At 38.6% G+C, this 18,569-nt stretch overlaps 1 protein-coding gene across 2 annotated transcripts in view; it reads right to left on the reverse strand.

Moving 5' to 3' along the window:
• Positions 1-857: 857 nt before the first annotated feature.
• The window catches only part of LOC5580331 (adenylyl cyclase-associated protein 1), a 103,229-nt gene continuing 85,517 nt past the window's right edge, over positions 858-18,569 (reverse strand). The window contains exons 2-8 of one of the 2 annotated variants that reach the window (XM_021844810.1): positions 14,422-14,831; positions 14,174-14,363; positions 13,915-14,110; positions 7,609-7,966; positions 3,451-3,833; positions 1,926-2,072; positions 1,107-1,855 (exon numbers count right to left, since the gene is read on the reverse strand). In XM_021844810.1, coding sequence (XP_021700502.1) covers positions 1,772-1,855; positions 1,926-2,072; positions 3,451-3,833; positions 7,609-7,966; positions 13,915-14,110; positions 14,174-14,292 — 1,287 coding nt within the window. In that variant the 5' untranslated portion in view covers positions 14,293-14,363; positions 14,422-14,831 and the 3' untranslated portion in view covers positions 1,107-1,771. Of the gene's footprint in view, positions 1,856-1,925; positions 2,073-3,450; positions 3,834-7,608; positions 7,967-13,914; positions 14,111-14,173; positions 14,832-18,569 lie in introns of both variants that reach the window. The other variant, XM_021844809.1, reaches the window with a different exon arrangement.

Below are 18,569 nucleotides of genomic sequence, written 5' to 3' on the forward strand. Positions count from 1 at the left end.
TGATTTGAGCTAGAAATCTTAAAAAGAAACTCTTGCCCCACTCGAACTTTTGCCCCACTTTACTCTACTCGTTTTTCTTCATTCCAAAATAAAAACAAAATGAAAAGAGAGGGGACTGCGGCCAATAAAAATATGTTATTATTTCAAATAAATATATTATAAAATCAAAAAACAGCTATGCTTTGATATAAAACAGTAAATTTTCATTTTAATGCAAAAATATTGTTGTCTCAAAAGAAAAACGCATTGAATCAAATATTTCTTTTGTTGAACCGCGTTATACCCAGCTGTCAAATTCAACAATAAATATTTTTGAACTAAATCATTTATAGTTATTAAAACAATGAAAGGCTCTTATAAGCCACCAAATAATACAGAAATTTTGTTGTAATGATTCAGAATATATTTGATATCAAAATTGTTTTCTCTGCGTGTACTATTGAAAAACATTTTAAACTGATTTCGAAATAATAGTCTGCTAGCAACATTGTTTGTTCAAGCACTTTTAACAGAAACGCCTGTTTCATAGATAAATAGTCGATCAAACTCGTGGAAAAGGAAGGGTTAAATTGCAATACTTTTTTGTTTTTAGATATTATTGCAAAATGTTTCCATAAATTCTCGAAAAACGGAGAATTTGGAAGTGATCATTTAAAGTGTTGTCGATGGAAATTACATCTGCTAGCACCATTTATAAATTGAACGATTCAAACAATTTTGTACCTTGCCATACAATTAGTAACTTATAGTTCACTGTACGAACGAATTCTGTAACTGTCATCATTTGTACTCTTAGGTTGCATGCCCTTGTCTTTGCTTTTGGAGTGTTCGGAACAACATAGTACAACATACAATACTTATTTTTATCGTTATATATTACTGTGTAGAGTACTGCTTTAAAATACAAACCAGTTCCAAAAAAAACCTTTCCTTTCACAATGCCTTCGATACGATGAATCACATGCCTTGATGATCGCACTAGGATTAGGATACATACTACATAATGTATAATGCTGAACGCCGAAACTTTACTCGCTGCTTCGTGTCTCTTATCAGTGTAACATTACCATACGCAATTTGCTTGGCTAATCTGTTTTTAATCCATGATGATTAATATATAAAAAAAAACTGCTAGATATAGGATTTTATGATGCATGCTCGTGTGTTCAAAATGCTGTTTTGTTTAACGAGTAGTTAAAATATGTGATTCAATTCTTCAACGCGTAAAATAGAAAATTTGTGTTTGCTGGATGGCATGTAACTAAGTAAAAAAAGATAGAGCAGCTGTTTAAATACGTTGAGTAGAAATCTGTTAAATCAAGGCAGGATTTCATTTAATTTGAACGTTGATTCGAATATGATCGCAACACGATCTTTTGGGACACACATTGATGGTTATATATTCGCTTTAACTACGTATATTTCTTGAAAACATTTCTATTGATTATTTTATTTTGATTGCTAAAAATGCCTTGCGCTTTGTATGATTAGGTTGGCAGGTGAAGCCAACAGTCAAGTCAAAAGAAAGTTGTCGTTTATTGCAATAGAAAATCAAGAAATGACTAGCGATAGCATCGAAGACGAAAATGCATGAAATGTTAGTGAGCTCCGTTCCTAAGATCGTTAGGTATAAAATTATTTTAACTGTTATTTCTTAGTTTAGTATAAGTTTGTTTGTATCTCGAAATGATATAATTTTTTTACTCTCGTTACTATACCGATAGAAAATTTGTCCAACCGCGCCTTGTTGTCTGTCGAATTTTCACTCTTTCTAGCCAAGGCTTTCTACGCAGGTGGTGTTCAGACTCTCACCCTTGATAAGGGTCTTGAACTGCTCCGGGATGGGCTGTTCAATCTGTATGAAAAACAAAATTGGTTCAGTTTGCTAGTATGAATTCCATTTGAATCAATTCCTCAATACTTACGTAATCTCCACTGGTTCCCTTGGGAATCATGACATTCATCTCGGACGACTTCGAGCTGACGATTTCGACGCCCAGCGAGTCCGCTGACAGATACATTTGACATCCATCAGTCTTGTCAATCGAAATCGTTGGAACTTTTCCAAGAACCTGCGACACATACGCCAATTATTAGTTTAATCGTTTTTTAGGTTGTTCCGATCCTATAATATTCCCCAGGAAACCATGACTCTGAATAAACCTTTTTTTAGAATCTTATTTTCTTATAATTTTTATATCCTATATGAAAAATTATTAATGTGAAACAGTTAGCGTAAAGAATAGAGATGCTACCCGATCAGATATTCTATGCTTATAAAGTAAAACTTTCTAGCAGCTTTTCCGACTTGTTCCATCATCTCTATCGAATATTCGGAACATTGCTAGTAAAGCATTCCTTAAGCACAGATTTCCGCAGTCAAATTTTCTGAAATTCGTCTGTTAAATGCACTGAAATCGAACCAAGATATATATTGTTTGGCAAAATAAATTCGTATTTATCACTATTTTGAATGTTATAATGATACAACATAATTTCAATAAAAATAAGTGCGCTTGGCAAACCCAAACAAGCGGGTTCGTGTTTTTTCTGCGTCGTCGAAGTGACATTTGTCGCGATTGGATTACCAACTGGTGAGCTCGTTTCATGCTTGTGATAACACAAATATGATGGCAATGTTGCTTCTATTTAGTTGTTATACAAACTATGGATGGTTCGTCACTATACATATATATCGGCAAATAATTTCTAAATTAAGGCTATATTAATCGCATCACATATCAAGGTGAATCCTGATCTTGTAGTTTTTGAACCCTCCCACTAACAAAACTCCTTCCTGTGAAAACTTTGGAGATGCAGAGGTGATCTCTGTCTCTAGTAGCAGTGGACTTCACCCTTGCGCGATGACCGTAAGGACGAATCCGACACCGGTTTTGAGATAACTAATTTTGTAGTTCTCAAAATTGTACATTGAAGATGGTATGCTAATCCCAAGCTGCATCTGTCGATTTCCTGTACAATTTTGATTATTCCGGTCAACCACGGAATTGCAACTTGTCTAAAGTCTAAAGTCTCTAGATCTCTAGAAGAATCATAAAAGTAATCTGTTCCCTTATTTTGCTTGCAGTGTATGCTGATGCAAAATTCTACTGACTCCAGGAAAACATAAGAGATTAAAACGAGACCGTTCCACAGGTGTTTCAAGGATAACTCCTCTCATTTCTTCACCAATAATCCCAGACAATTTTTCAGCGTGTTTTCAGAGAATGCTCAGAGAAACCCCTCGAGCATGCTAAATAAGTGCGGTGAAGACACCAAATCGATCCGACGTAATCCCGCACTTTTATTCGCAATCCCACATCTATCGTACTTGTTGTGTGTGCTATATACATATAATATTGCTAAATTGTTCATCTTTATGCCATTCTGGTTACTCCCAAATGTTCGGAGTAATGGTTTCCTGGTGAATGTTCTACTCTTTGCACATACCTGCATCTGCACGCTTTGGCAGTTTACAAACTCGGCTGATGCCACCAGCGAATCGAAAACGAGCGAGCATTTCTTGCACGAGTCCATAACCACGCTGTTGATCTTACCCTTGATCTGCAGGGTAGAGTTTTCGCACCGGAACATGTACACCACGTTGTTCATCTCGGCATCCTCGACCACCAGATTGCTGTTTCCCTTTTGATACTCGATCAGCCACTTCTTGCCATCACGGACAAACGACGGAGGCTTGGCGACGGCAGCCGATGGTGCACTGACCGACTTGGTGCCATTGGTAATACCGGACGGTGCCTTGTAGGGAGCCGGTCCCGACCGAAGAGAAGGATTTTTGTGTGTCTGCATCTCCGAGGTGACCTTTTTGAGCCCTGTAACCGTAGAACAAATAAATTTTATAAAGTTTCTAAAACAGCACCAGTTACATTAAATAAGATGTTGATTGGATTGATAAATACGGATACGAGCGACCTTAGGATGGAACTGATTCTAAGCCCAGTGGCAACTTTGATTGTATGCACGGTAAAAAGAAGTGTCTACCGTGATTGTATGCTGTATGCTTACAGGGATACTTCGGTAAACCTCAACTTCAAGTGTTGACCGTCAGAAAATCTAGGTGTCTATCGTATTTTGTAATCCTGCAGTTAGCTACCATCCAAGGCCTATCCGTGTAGTTAACGTTGCAATCGGCAGATGATCGGGCCCTTATGGATTGGAAATAAACCCACACCGGAATAGCAAAACGAACCGAGGCATCTGACCGGATTGCAAAAGTGTGGAAGATCCTCACAGGGGAATTATTTGTCGGAAAAGGACTACCGGTGACTACCATAACCGCTATGGCAGCAGTATAAAAAAATAAAATCTGTAGAGACCACGTTCCTGAAAAGAAGTTCGAATAAGAACCAATAGTTTTAATAAAGCTTCTCCAGACTGAAATAGTTTCAATGAAGACGCTCCAGATATTTCAAACAAGCATTTTTTCACTTCTACAATTGTTTTTTGAAATTCCTCGATTGTTCTAGGAATTTCATCAGAAGTTTTTTCAGGCATTTCTTTACGAATAAATCTAGTGATTCCGTAAAAAAATTAACAGGAGATTAAAAAAAAATCTAAAAACACTTTCTCCTTTACAAATTACTTAAGAGATTTGATAAGGGATTTCTTCAGAGTTTTCATTTGGGAGTCCTCCAAAGATTCTTCAGGGAACTTCAAAAGGAATTTTTTCATGCTCTAGGATTTTTTTCAATAATTCATCCAGTGATGTTTAAAATATCTTCGCTATATCCATTTTGTTTATTTTTTTTTTTCAAAATAGAACCTGTAACTTATATTTCCTTTGTATTCCTCCAAGGATTTTGTTCATAATTGCTGCAACTATTCAACCTGGGATATTAGAAATTCCCCCAGGAATTGCTTCAAGAATTACTCCAGAGATTCGTCCATACTGGAAAACGTCTCACAGGCATTCGAAATATCAAAATATTTGCTTCATTTGCTATAATAATGGAACTTATCTATTTGATGATGCATCTATATAACAATAGCATCGAAAAAAAAACAGAATTGATCAGAGTCCTTACCGTACCTTCAGAACGCCAAAATATCATCTAGTCCGGTCTGAACACCGACCAAATGTACATCTCATCTATCCGAAAGAGATTTAAACTGCAAAATGGTGATAACAACGTGCATTGAGATAATCGAATTCAGTTCACCATATCAGATGCAATTCCAAAAGATCCAAAAGACAGCGGAATGTACGACCGTGAGCAGTTTATCCACATTCCCTTTGCTCAATGAAAGGAATTTGATCAAATTCAATGTTTTTCACAATTATGCCAAACGGATATTATGCCAAATGGTGATTATGCCAAGTTAGACCATTTAACGATTGCTCTTATTCTTGGATAAAAACCTATAGACATTTCTGAAGGATCCCTGTAAAATCTGTGTAGGAGAAATTACTAGATTATCAGTTTTATTGGCGGAACCTTGAGTTTCCTATAATTCTTTGGAAAACATTGCAAGACTGATATTTAAATTTGTAACCTCTAGTGGAACATCGCGAGGAACTACTGGACAAACTTTTTAAAGACTCCTCAAGGAATGTCTGTTGGAAACTCTCGCAGAGATTTTTAAGGAACCATTGGGTTAACTTCTCAAGAAAGATGTGGAAAAATCTGAAAGAGTTCCTTAAAAATTTCACTCAAGAATCCGTGAAGCTTTTTTTTCAAGGAATTGGTGTGGAAAAAATACTGAAAAAACGGCGTAGGAATTCTTGTAGGACTTTTTTTTGAAAAAAAAAAAAAACAAAATCCCTATCGGATCTCTTATGAACCCTGGAATCACCCTTTTTCAGTTTTCCTGGAAGAAATCCTGTAGGCATCATTGGAAAATCTTCTGGAGCAATTATTTTAGAAATCTGGCGAATCTTCGGGAGAATCACCGGGAAATTATTGAAAGTACCAGCGCTGAATTATTAAAGGATTTCTGAAACATTTTTCAAAAAATTCCTTTGAGCTTTCCATAAAAAAAATAACTGAAGGAGTCCCTGAATGGGTTCTCCAAAGCTGAACAAAATGAAATGTGTATCAAATGCACTCCTTTCTTCTGATTATGTGACATTTATATGAGCTGCTTCGATTTCCATGGATTTTTTTACTTTTAATACCAGAAACTCTTACAATCGGATAATACAGAATAATTCAGTCATATGAGCACAGAATAACTTTATTATACTTCCAAACATTTCTTGAGAAATATCAGTAAAATATGTCGCTAGCAACTGTGTAATCTACGAGCTCCTAGAATGAACTTGGTAAGTGAACCTATCAAGTTTCTCAGATCACTATACAATCAAAACTCTGTAAAAAAAAACTCATCTCTATTAAAAGTAGTCCTTGTATAGTTTTTTTTTTTTTGACAAATGGTAATGGGGGCCCAGATAGCCGTAGTGGTAAACGCGCAGCTATTCAGCAAGACCAAGCTGAGGGTCGTGGGTTCGAATCCCACCGGTCGAGAATCTTTTCGGGCTGGAAATTTTCTCGACTTCCCTGGGCATAGAGTATCTTCGTACTTGCCACACGATATACACATGCAAAAATGGTCATTGGCATAGTAAGCTCTCAGTTAATAACTGTGGAAGTGTCCATGGGAACACTATGCTGAGGAGCAGGCTCTGCCCCAGTGGGGACGTAAAGAAGAAGATATGCTAAAAATCACTCTAATAAAAGGGAAAACAATATCAGTAAAATAATTACAGTAAATCCCCCAGTACGGTGCAGAACCTCTTGAGCACTTTCTTGATTCACTTTGGCATGGGGGTTTTTCTCAGCCGAATTGTCTGAAACTTTGCAATAAGAAGCACATCAATACGACGCATATTATGGCTACATAAGAGCTTTGTAGCTTTCAAAAAAAAAAACCCAAGAATATGATTCACCTCCCTACTTCCTATTGGAATTCAGTTGAAGAACTAGAATTTTATCTAGAGGTTCATCTACAATTTTATCCAAGGATTCCACAACCAATCACCCAAATTTTGCTTCATAAATTTCACCTATAAAATCTGCAGGTATTGTGAAACAGAAAACCTTCTTAGAAAATTCGCTGTTAAGAATACATTTAAATAAAATCGTTGGAAACTCTTCAGGAGTTCCTGATGGTCTCTTTGCAGAAATACCTGGAATATTTTTTTGGAAAGCTTTGGGAGAAAAAATAGAAGAATATATGGAGATATGTTTTAATAATTCTTCGGAGAATCGTTTTAGTGTCAGAACGACTATAAAATCCAACGATCACAAGCCGTAAAGAACATAAGTTGACATCCTTCATAGTGTCAAATATAATCCATAATTCGCTTATGTAGAAATTATTTTGAAATGTGTCAAAAATTGTCTTTTTGTGTTAAATTGGTGGGTATTCTCTTGATACCTACTGGAGTACAATCCAAGGCTGGGAGCTCAGACAGTGAAGGTCAAGATAGCGAGTTGTAGCGGAGGAATTGTACTTTTAAGCAACGGACGGCGAAACCTTTGCGCATTGAAATAACTTTATCCTCTACAGGAACTGATATTATTACATTCCAAGAAAACGAACCGAAATATTGATTCAAACCTTGGTGAGAAGGCAAAAGGCACTTACCTTTGGTAATATCCTCTCCTTGATTGATTTGCGCAAACAGGGCACTTCGGTCGTCGCCAGCTCCGGCAGCAGATACATCACCGAGAGGCATCATCGGGGGTGGTGGAGGCAGACCACACGGGGGTGGTGGAGGAGGGGCACCGGCACCACCCACCACGGGTTTGTTTTTACCCGCCCAAACTAGCCCAGTGGTGTGATGTTGTTTGATGTATTGCTGCAATTCAGTCAGGGTTTGAATCCATGCACGGGCCCACTCCACGTGGGTGGCATCCTTCTCCTTCCAGTCTTTTAGTACACGATTCGTGTAGAACTGACCTGCATCATTCATCTCTTTGACGTACGGGCCGGGGGTTGGAGCCTGCGGAGAGTTTGGTTTCGGATCAACTTTTCTTCTTCCCGAAATTAGGACAATCGAAGTGAACCCCCAAATAGTATATTATCTTAGTTATTAACGAGGAAAAGCTTTCCCCGCGGAAATAGAAGAGGGAGGTATGCTGCCTAGGGTGTCCTAAAAATGTACTTAGTCAGGAATCTTGGGAGCTCAACGTCTAAATGGTATCAGGTATCAGGTATCAGAAGGCCGGCTCCAAAGGCACGTTCCCCACCAGTTGGGAGATTTGTGCCATCGCCATATTTGAGCCTATTTCATCATCTACCCGATGGGAGAGGAAAGGGAAGGGAAAGATGGGAGGAAATAGGAGTGGGGTCCCTTGAAGAGGGAAGATCGCATAAGCGAAATGAGAGCATGTAGCTCCATACCACAATGGGTTCGAACAGCGCCCTTAAAAGGGCACTGCAAAACGCATGAGCGTAAAGAGAACCTATAGCTCATTACCACAGCGGGTTAAGAATAACAGAATGTCCTGAAGATTCAGGCTTCTGAATTCAGTTTCACTTAATAAGTGTTTACCAAGTGATTGGAATCGCATTTGCGCAAAAACTGGACAGTTACATATCAGGTGATACGAAGTTCCATAATCGGAGTCACATCTATCACACACAAATGAGTCAGCACGCTGAATATTTGCCATGTGATAGTTGAGTCGGCAGTGGCCTGTCAACGCTCTGACCAAGAGACTGCAATTCTGCTTTGACAGATTTGTTAAATACTTCGCCACCCTTGGAGATGGCTCAGTAATGTACAATTTTGTTTGACGACATGACTCCAAACTATTCCAATATTGCTTGTGCTGAGTTGCCGCCCAAGAGTTTATCTGAAGCTTCACCCAGCACTTCGAAATTGGAATAGCCGGCTCAGGGCCAATGAAGTCATGCGATGCTCCATCGCGAGCTAGCTCATCAGCCAATTCATTTCCAGCGATGGAAGAATGGCCAGGTACCCATACAAGGTTTACAGAGTTGACTGAATTCAGTTCCTCAATTTGAGTTCGACATGCGATAACAAGCTTCGACCTTGAGTTGGCCGAAGCGAGAGCTTTTATAGCAGCTTGACTATCTGAACAGAAGTATATGACTTTACCCATTACGCGCTGTTGAAGTGCTGATTGCACTCCACACATAAGGGCAAATATTTCCGCCTGAAAAACGGTGCAGTTTTTACCAAGTGAGTAAAACTGATTCAGCCTTAGTTCACGAGAATATACTCCTGCACCAGCTCTACCTTCAAGAAGGGAGCCATCAGTGTAACATACTATATTGTTTGATATACTTCTTTCCAAACAGCCAGACGTCCACTCTTCCCGTGAAGGGAATTGTGTGATAAATGTCCTGTAAGGAAAGTGACAAGCAATTGTGAGATCACTTGGAGCAAGGACAATTTTGTCCCAATTCACCAAAAGTGGAAACAACGAAGTGTGTGTAGATCTACGATTCACTGGATTTTTCTCCAGTAGATCCAGTACCCATAAACGGTAAGAACAAGAAAGTGCTTCTTGTTTAAGATATATGTGTAGTGGCGCAACGTCGAAAAGGGCCTCGAGCGCTGCTGTGGGAGTTGTAGAGAACGCACCAGACATCGCCATCAAGCACATCCTTTGGAGATGGCCCAATTTTGATTGGATTATTCTCACTTCGCCCTTTTGCCACCACACAAGACATCCATATGCCAATATTGGTCGAACAACTGTTGTGTAAATCCATTTGATATATTTGGGTTTGAGGCCCAAAGTTTTACCAAAGGTTCGCCGGCATTGACCGAAGGCCATGCAAGCTTTTTTGACTCTGAAATCAATGTGAGGTGTCCATGAAAGTTTGGAATCTAGAATGACTCCGACGTACTTTACTTGATCAGTCACATTAATCTCAGTGCCAAAAAGACGTAAAGGTCGAATTCCATCGCGGTTTCGTCTTTCCGTAAACAGAACAATAGATGTTTTATTCGGGTTAACCGAAAGGCCATATTGGCGACACCAACTCTCGACTACCTGAAGAGCACTTTGCATCAGGTCGAATAGGGTGCTTATGCACATACCAACTATCAGAGCTAGATAGTCGTCGGCAAATCCATATGTTGGAAAACCGCTATTATTGAGTTACCTCAATAGCGTCTAAATGGTATACAAGGATTCTACAAACAAACTTCAGTATGAGGGAAACTCTGAGAAGAATCAAATTAGTATGACTGTGTTACCTAACACAGAATACTTTGATATTAGTAATGAATGTAATGTTTGAAATGATACTAATAAAGGAAATTAAAAAATAGACAAAATTGAGTACGATTCATATAAAATCGAGCTCTTCTGGAACAACACATCAGGTTTATAATATAAACATATGCTAAAAAACCTGTGCCTGGGATGATTTCTCACGCATCGAACTGGGCTATCGAAATTGATACATATTGCCTTATGAAAGATGGAATGGTTATTGCAATACGAACGCTTTATGCATCCTTTCAGCTTCATTCCAGGTTGCCACGAAAATGCTTTTTGTCTTCATTTTTTTTCTCAGGGCAAATTTATGAATTTCTATCCGATTTCTTGTGGAGAATTTTCATATGTATGTAGGTACTCGTATTTTTGGTACGTATTTCGATAGTCCATTTGTGATCAATTACGGAGTAGCAATCGCATTGAATACTTGCACAGGAACTGATTATCCCGAACCTTGATTCACCTTGTGGAGGCAAAGCATTACTTTGTAAATCCTCTCCTTGATTATTTGCGCAAACAGGCACTTCTCGTGCCAGTCGCAGCAGTACTCACCGAGAGGCATCATCGGGGTGGTGTGGAGGAGGGGCAACCGGCACCACCCACCACGGGTTTGTTTTTACCCGCCCAAACTAGCCCAGTGGTGTGATGTTGTTTGAATGTATTGCTGCAATTCAGTCAGGGTTTGAATCCATGCACGGGCCCACTCCACGTGGGTGGCATCCTTCTCCTTCCAGTCTTTTAGTACACGATTCGTGTAGAACTGACCTGCATCATTCATCTCTTTGACGTACGGGCCGGGGGTTGGAGCCTGCGGAGAGTTTGGTTTCGGATCAACTTTTCTTCTTCCCGAAATTAGGACAATCGAAGTGAACCCCCAAATAGTATATTATCTTAGTTATTAACGAGGAAAAGCTTTCCCCGCGGAAATAGAAGAGGGAGGTATGCTGCCTAGGGTGTCCTAAAAATGTACTTAGTCAGGAATCTTGGGAGCTCAACGTCTAAATGGTATCAGGTATCAGGTATCAGAAGGCCGGCTCCAAAGGCACGTTCCCCACCAGTTGGGAGATTTGTGCCATCGCCATATTTGAGCCTATTTCATCATCTACCCGATGGGAGAGGAAAGGGAAGGGAAAGATGGGAGGAAATAGGAGTGGGGTCCCTTGAAGAGGGAAGATCGCATAAGCGAAATGAGAGCATGTAGCTCCATACCACAATGGGTTCGAACAGCGCCCTTAAAAGGGCACTGCAAAACGCATGAGCGTAAAGAGAACCTATAGCTCATTACCACAGCGGGTTAAGAATAACAGAATGTCCTGAAGATTCAGGCTTCTGAATTCAGTTTCACTTAATAAGTGTTTACCAAGTGATTGGAATCGCATTTGCGCAAAAACTGGACAGTTACATATCAGGTGATACGAAGTTCCATAATCGGAGTCACATCTATCACACACAAATGAGTCAGCACGCTGAATATTTGCCATGTGATAGTTGAGTCGGCAGTGGCCTGTCAACGCTCTGACCAAGAGACTGCAATTCTGCTTTGACAGATTTGTTAAATACTTCGCCACCCTTGGAGATGGCTCAGTAATGTACAATTTTGTTTGACGACATGACTCCAAACTATTCCAATATTGCTTGTGCTGAGTTGCCGCCCAAGAGTTTATCTGAAGCTTCACCCAGCACTTCGAAATTGGAATAGCCGGCTCAGGGCCAATGAAGTCATGCGATGCTCCATCGCGAGCTAGCTCATCAGCCAATTCATTTCCAGCGATGGAAGAATGGCCAGGTACCCATACAAGGTTTACAGAGTTGACTGAATTCAGTTCCTCAATTTGAGTTCGACATGCGATAACAAGCTTCGACCTTGAGTTGGCCGAAGCGAGAGCTTTTATAGCAGCTTGACTATCTGAACAGAAGTATATGACTTTACCCATTACGCGCTGTTGAAGTGCTGATTGCACTCCACACATAAGGGCAAATATTTCCGCCTGAAAAACGGTGCAGTTTTTACCAAGTGAGTAAAACTGATTCAGCCTTAGTTCACGAGAATATACTCCTGCACCAGCTCTACCTTCAAGAAGGGAGCCATCAGTGTAACATACTATATTGTTTGATATACTTCTTTCCAAACAGCCAGACGTCCACTCTTCCCGTGAAGGGAATTGTGTGATAAATGTCCTGTAAGGAAAGTGACAAGCAATTGTGAGATCACTTGGAGCAAGGACAATTTTGTCCCAATTCACCAAAAGTGGAAACAACGAAGTGTGTGTAGATCTACGATTCACTGGATTTTTCTCCAGTAGATCCAGTACCCATAAACGGTAAGAACAAGAAAGTGCTTCTTGTTTAAGATATATGTGTAGTGGCGCAACGTCGAAAAGGGCCTCGAGCGCTGCTGTGGGAGTTGTAGAGAACGCACCAGACATCGCCATCAAGCACATCCTTTGGAGATGGCCCAATTTTGATTGGATTATTCTCACTTCGCCCTTTTGCCACCACACAAGACATCCATATGCCAATATTGGTCGAACAACTGTTGTGTAAATCCATTTGATATATTTGGGTTTGAGGCCCAAAGTTTTACCAAAGGTTCGCCGGCATTGACCGAAGGCCATGCAAGCTTTTTTGACTCTGAAATCAATGTGAGGTGTCCATGAAAGTTTGGAATCTAGAATGACTCCGACGTACTTTACTTGATCAGTCACATTAATCTCAGTGCCAAAAAGACGTAAAGGTCGAATTCCATCGCGGTTTCGTCTTTCCGTAAACAGAACAATAGATGTTTTATTCGGGTTAACCGAAAGGCCATATTGGCGACACCAACTCTCGACTACCTGAAGAGCACTTTGCATCAGGTCGAATAGGGTGCTTATGCACATACCAACTATCAGAGCTAGATAGTCGTCGGCAAATCCATATGTTGGAAAACCGCTATTATTGAGTTACCTCAATAGCGTCTAAATGGTATACAAGGATTCTACAAACAAACTTCAGTATGAGGGAAACTCTGAGAAGAATCAAATTAGTATGACTGTGTTACCTAACACAGAATACTTTGATATTAGTAATGAATGTAATGTTTGAAATGATACTAATAAAGGAAATTAAAAAATAGACAAAATTGAGTACGATTCATATAAAATCGAGCTCTTCTGGAACAACACATCAGGTTTATAATATAAACATATGCTAAAAAACCTGTGCCTGGGATGATTTCTCACGCATCGAACTGGGCTATCGAAATTGATACATATTGCCTTATGAAAGATGGAATGGTTATTGCAATACGAACGCTTTATGCATCCTTTCAGCTTCATTCCAGGTTGCCACGAAAATGCTTTTTGTCTTCATTTTTTTTCTCAGGGCAAATTTATGAATTTCTATCCGATTTCTTGTGGAGAATTTTCATATGTATGTAGGTACTCGTATTTTTGGTACGTATTTCGATAGTCCATTTGTGATCAATTACGGAGTAGCAACCACTGAATTGTACAGTCAGTCTATGCTATGCTATGTTATGCTATGCGTATTTCGATAGTCCATTTGTCTGATTGTTGAGCCTTCAAGTTTTCTGACAAGGTGAATTTTTGGGACACCCTAATGCTTCCTGTAGGTGTATATCGACCCCATCTCCGATTAATTTCCCACGCATAATGGACAGTTTAGCAATTATGGACAGTATGATACTTACCACACAGACCCATCCGAGGGCGGGGATGCTTTCGCTAATTGCCGAGAGATGGTTGAAGAACTGCGAAGTACGATGTTTTTCCCGGAAGCTTTGAATGGCGGAAATTTGGTCCGATGTTGGTTTGAGCAGATTTTGCAAATCGTTGTTAGATGGCGCACTCGATTCGGATGCGGTTCGTACGAAGGAGAACTGGGCACTATCAGGAAAATAGAGTTACTTGAATCGCTCGTTCACTTCGAAAATAAAGAATATCACTTACTTGAAAGCTTGCTGTACAAGCTCGGCCTGTTGCGCAACATCTCCACCAATTTTGTTTGACAATGCTAGAAAGTTGGCAAGTGTGCCCAAAAGGATGTCTTCGTACGCGTTCACACTCATGTTGTCAGATGGGGGTGGCTGAGTTGTACTGCAGAATTCGTCCGGTGGTGGATAGTTGGCAATTTCTAATACTGAATTTTGCTCTTGATCGTTACTATTATTACTACTAATTGAATTATCTAGTACTACTTGCGAAATGACTGTTGGTAGAGTATCTAACGATTGGTCTACTTGAGGCTGATCCTTGGCAGCGGTGGTAGGTTCGACAGAGTTAAGCTCAGGAAAGAGAGTCGCCTCAAGACTATCTAGTTGCTGATGCAGGTAGGATGCCGAAGGGGGCGGTGTCGAGGGAAGAACCGTAGGAAGATCGCTGTTAGAGTTCGAATCCAATAGCTTCTCGTCCTCGTCGGTTCCCGTGGTTTCGTCAGCTACGGATACTACTGCTTTGCCAGCGTCACAAACGCCCTTCAAGATGCGACGCGTTTCTTCCAATTCACGTGCCGAAACGGTTCGCTCAAGACGATCAACTATTCTTTCGAGACGATCGATAAGATGTTCCAACTCACGTGATGATGATGGTTTCAGATCCGGGTCACAATCTATGGGGAAAAAATAAGGGTAAAATATAACACAAGTAGAAAATATTGTTAAGTATACTAGATGTATGTAGAATATGCGGTAGGTTTTAATGGTCATGTAAAGGAATAAACTGTTTACGACTATAGTCGTTCAAACTACCCAGAACTCAATTTGTCGTCATAAATATTTGATGTTAACAAGTTGTTCTCCTTGCGTTGTGGAGCCTGCAAGCATGTGGAATCATTCGAGTCAGAATATTGCACCCAACGAAGAAAGCAAAACATACTGCTCTATTACTGTCTAAATGCCCTAATCCATTTTAAAAGACTTTTCTGTTTTTCTTTTTAACTTTTAAGTTTCGAGTCGAGAGCATAGCAGCAAAAGAGTCAGCCGTGCATATTTTTGTTCATGCTTTCTTAATGTTTTCAATCCTGCTAAAGCGTAATTTTTGATTAGCAAAACTTTTTACAACCTCGCGGAAAACGTTGCAAGTATTACCGTTGGCGTTAAGCTGTCTTCTGTAGCATTGGTAATCGTTGCGACGGGATTGTTATGGAAAACGCAATCATTCAACAGATAAGCGATGCTTGAGTGACGACTCAACTAGGATCTGATATATTTCCAGAGCAAAGTCCAACATCAAAAAGGAAGCAAGACGAAAACAAATCCATTTTCAGCATAAGGTTGTGATATCAAAATAAGTTTTTAATATGATCTGCTAGGGTAGACTGTAAAGGATAAAAGACTGCAAATGCTGCGCAAATTGCAACCACGTTGTGAACAAATCTAAGACAAAATGATAACTCCTTAAAACATAATACAACATACAATTAGCCAAATATGTAGTCTACAATTGATTGACAAAAATATTCATACAAAAGTCAGTAAGCACCATATTATAGATCCATTTATGATACATTCGGGCCGGGTGTAGTTAGGTCTGAACTCAGAATGAGCTAATCAAAGTCAATTGAATACATTCTAATCGTGGATTTTGATAAGCAAACGCAATCGATTGTTGTAAAACAAAACAGTTAAATTTCCATGAAAATATGAAGATTTGTGGATAAAAATCATTTTTCTGAAAAACTATATGTGTTAAGGTGAAACAGTTTGGAACCAACTTCTAAGATAGCACTAAAACTTCAAAGGCACACATCTAGCGAAAAAAGTATCCAACAACCGTGAGCTTTTTATTTTGGCATTGTGGCAGAAAAGAAGATCAGAAACGTTTTCCAACTTTTTCTCCAGTTTGGTGCCTTTGAAAACATGAGCAGCGACACAAGTCGGCCATTTTGCCGGCTATCTTTGGATTTCGAGATGTTTCACCTTACGCTATCAATACACGCTTTGCCATATGTGCAAATATTTGGCTAGGCATAAACAAACTAATACACATAGATTTCAACATTGACTGACTTTGCATTGTCAAACATTTATTTGGATCTGTATCAATCCAAGCCAAATATTTGCCATAGTTTACTGATAGTTTTACGAAAATTCTGAGATTAAACTTAAGGTGAAACATCTTGTAATCCAAAGATGGCCGTCACAATTGCTCACGATTTCCGAGGCACTGAAATGGAGAAATAGTTACCCAATGAACTCGATCTACTTATTTCCAAGATGGCGTCAAAATCCAAGATGGCCGCCAGATTTTTTTACTCAAAATAATACTCCTATTCTTCACCTGACTCGAACAATACACCAACGATTGAAAACTTGCATCTTTGTTGTACTACGAAAAATTATGTTTGCATTGATTGCATTCGTCATATACGTCAAAATCGTAGAACATGATTTAGAAAATCGTTCAAATATCATTGCTCACCTAGTTTTTGTAGCCTATCTTACGCTTTTTTTTCTCAGCTTTCTGATGGTGATCTCAGAATTCAAAACGAGCGGTTCGCTAATGGTGAAAAAACGATTTTTCTAACAAAATTCAAGATGGCGGCCAAATTCAAAATGACCGCCAATTTTTGTTTTAACTTCAAATTGATGCTATATCCTTTCTCTATATAAAGCCACTAAGTTTGTTATGTGTTTCAAGGGAAATATGAGACATTACATTTGAAGAAATACCCAAGATTTATCAAAAAATGAGCTTTTTCGCAAACTGGCGTACGAGGGGTCCACCAATTTGAGAAAATCGAAAGAACCACCCTTAAGTTTTATCGAAAACTAGCAATCAGTGACATAGAATTGGAACTCTAATGATGGGTGCCGATGGCGGCCTGGTTTCAGCGAGAATTGCTCATTGTAAGAGGAAGAAATATACATCAACATAGAACGAGGCGAATTGATGATTTGCGTGTTGTACCATTCACAATGTCTACGAACCAAAAATCGATATACTATAAGGGGATTTTTTTTTATTATCGTACAAATTGGGCCGAAGGGTCTCAGATTTTCATGAAACTTTTTCCACAGGCAGGGCTCATGGATATACGAATAAAAAAAAATTGAGAAAAATTCAGGGTCGCCTATTTTTCCGGAAAACTCAGGTGGAAATTTTTTGTTTTCCCTTGACACTACTTACTTTGAAAAATCATAACTCAAGAACGAAGCATCGTAGAAACAAAGTTTTTATATGAAAATTTAAGCAAATTTTCTCAAAAATCCAAAAAAAATATGAACTGGAAAAAGTTTTCCACAAAATTTTCCACCGTTGGGAAAATTCGTAAAGAAAAGCCGGAAAAACTATGCCCGAACTCGTGGAAAATTTTCAAAAAAATATTTTTGAGAAGGTAATTTTATAAGCTTCAATCACTGAAATTTTTGGAATGCACTTTTTTTTCGTTTTTGAGTTATGGCCAATTTTGTGAAAAATGTCCAGATGTGCCATATAAGATTTTTTTTTGAAAAATCATAACTCAAGAACGAAACATTGTAGAAACAAAGTTTTTATATGAAAATTTAAGCAAATTTTCTCAGAAATCCAAAAAAAATATGAACTGGAAAAAAATTCCACAAAATTTTTCACCGTTAGGGAAATTCATAAAGAAAAGCTGGAAAATCTATGCCCGAACTCGCGGAAATTTTTTATTAAAATATTTTTGAGAAGGAAACTTTATAAACTTCAATTCTAGTAACTTTTAGGATGTTCTTTTTTTTTGTTCCTGAGTTATGGTCAATTTTGTGAAAAATGACCATATTAGCCTTTTCTTTGAAAACAAATCTTTGCATTTTTTACAAAATTGACCATAGATCAGGAACTAAAGAAAAGTACATCCTAAAAGTTACCAGAATTGAAGTTTATAAAGTTTCTTTCTGAAAAATATTTTATTAAAAAATTTCCGCGAGTTCGGGCATAGATTTTCCAGCTTTTCTTTATGAATTTTCCTAACGGTGGAAAATTTTATGGAAAACTTTTTCCAGTTCATATTTTTTTTGGATTTCTGAGAAAATTTGCTTACATTTTCATATAAAAACTTTGTTTCTACAATGTTTCGTTCTTGAGTTATGATTTTTCAAAGAAAAGTCTTATATGACACATCTGGACATTTTTCACAAAATTGGCCATAACTCAAAAACGAAAAAAAAAGTGCATTCCAAAAATTTCAGTGATTAAGGCTTATAAAATTACCTTCTCGAAAATATTTTTTTGAAAATTTTCCACGAGTTCGGGCATAGTTTTTCCGGATTTTCTTTACGAATTTTCCCAACGGTGGAAAATTTTGTGGAAAACTTTTTCCAGTTCATATTTTTTTTGGATTTTTGAGAAAATTTGCTTAAATTTTCATATAAAAACTTTGTTT

Source organism: Aedes aegypti, chromosome 2 (genome assembly GCF_002204515.2).
Source record: "Aedes aegypti strain LVP_AGWG chromosome 2, AaegL5.0 Primary Assembly, whole genome shotgun sequence".
Taxonomy (NCBI): Eukaryota; Metazoa; Arthropoda; class Insecta; order Diptera; family Culicidae; genus Aedes; species Aedes aegypti.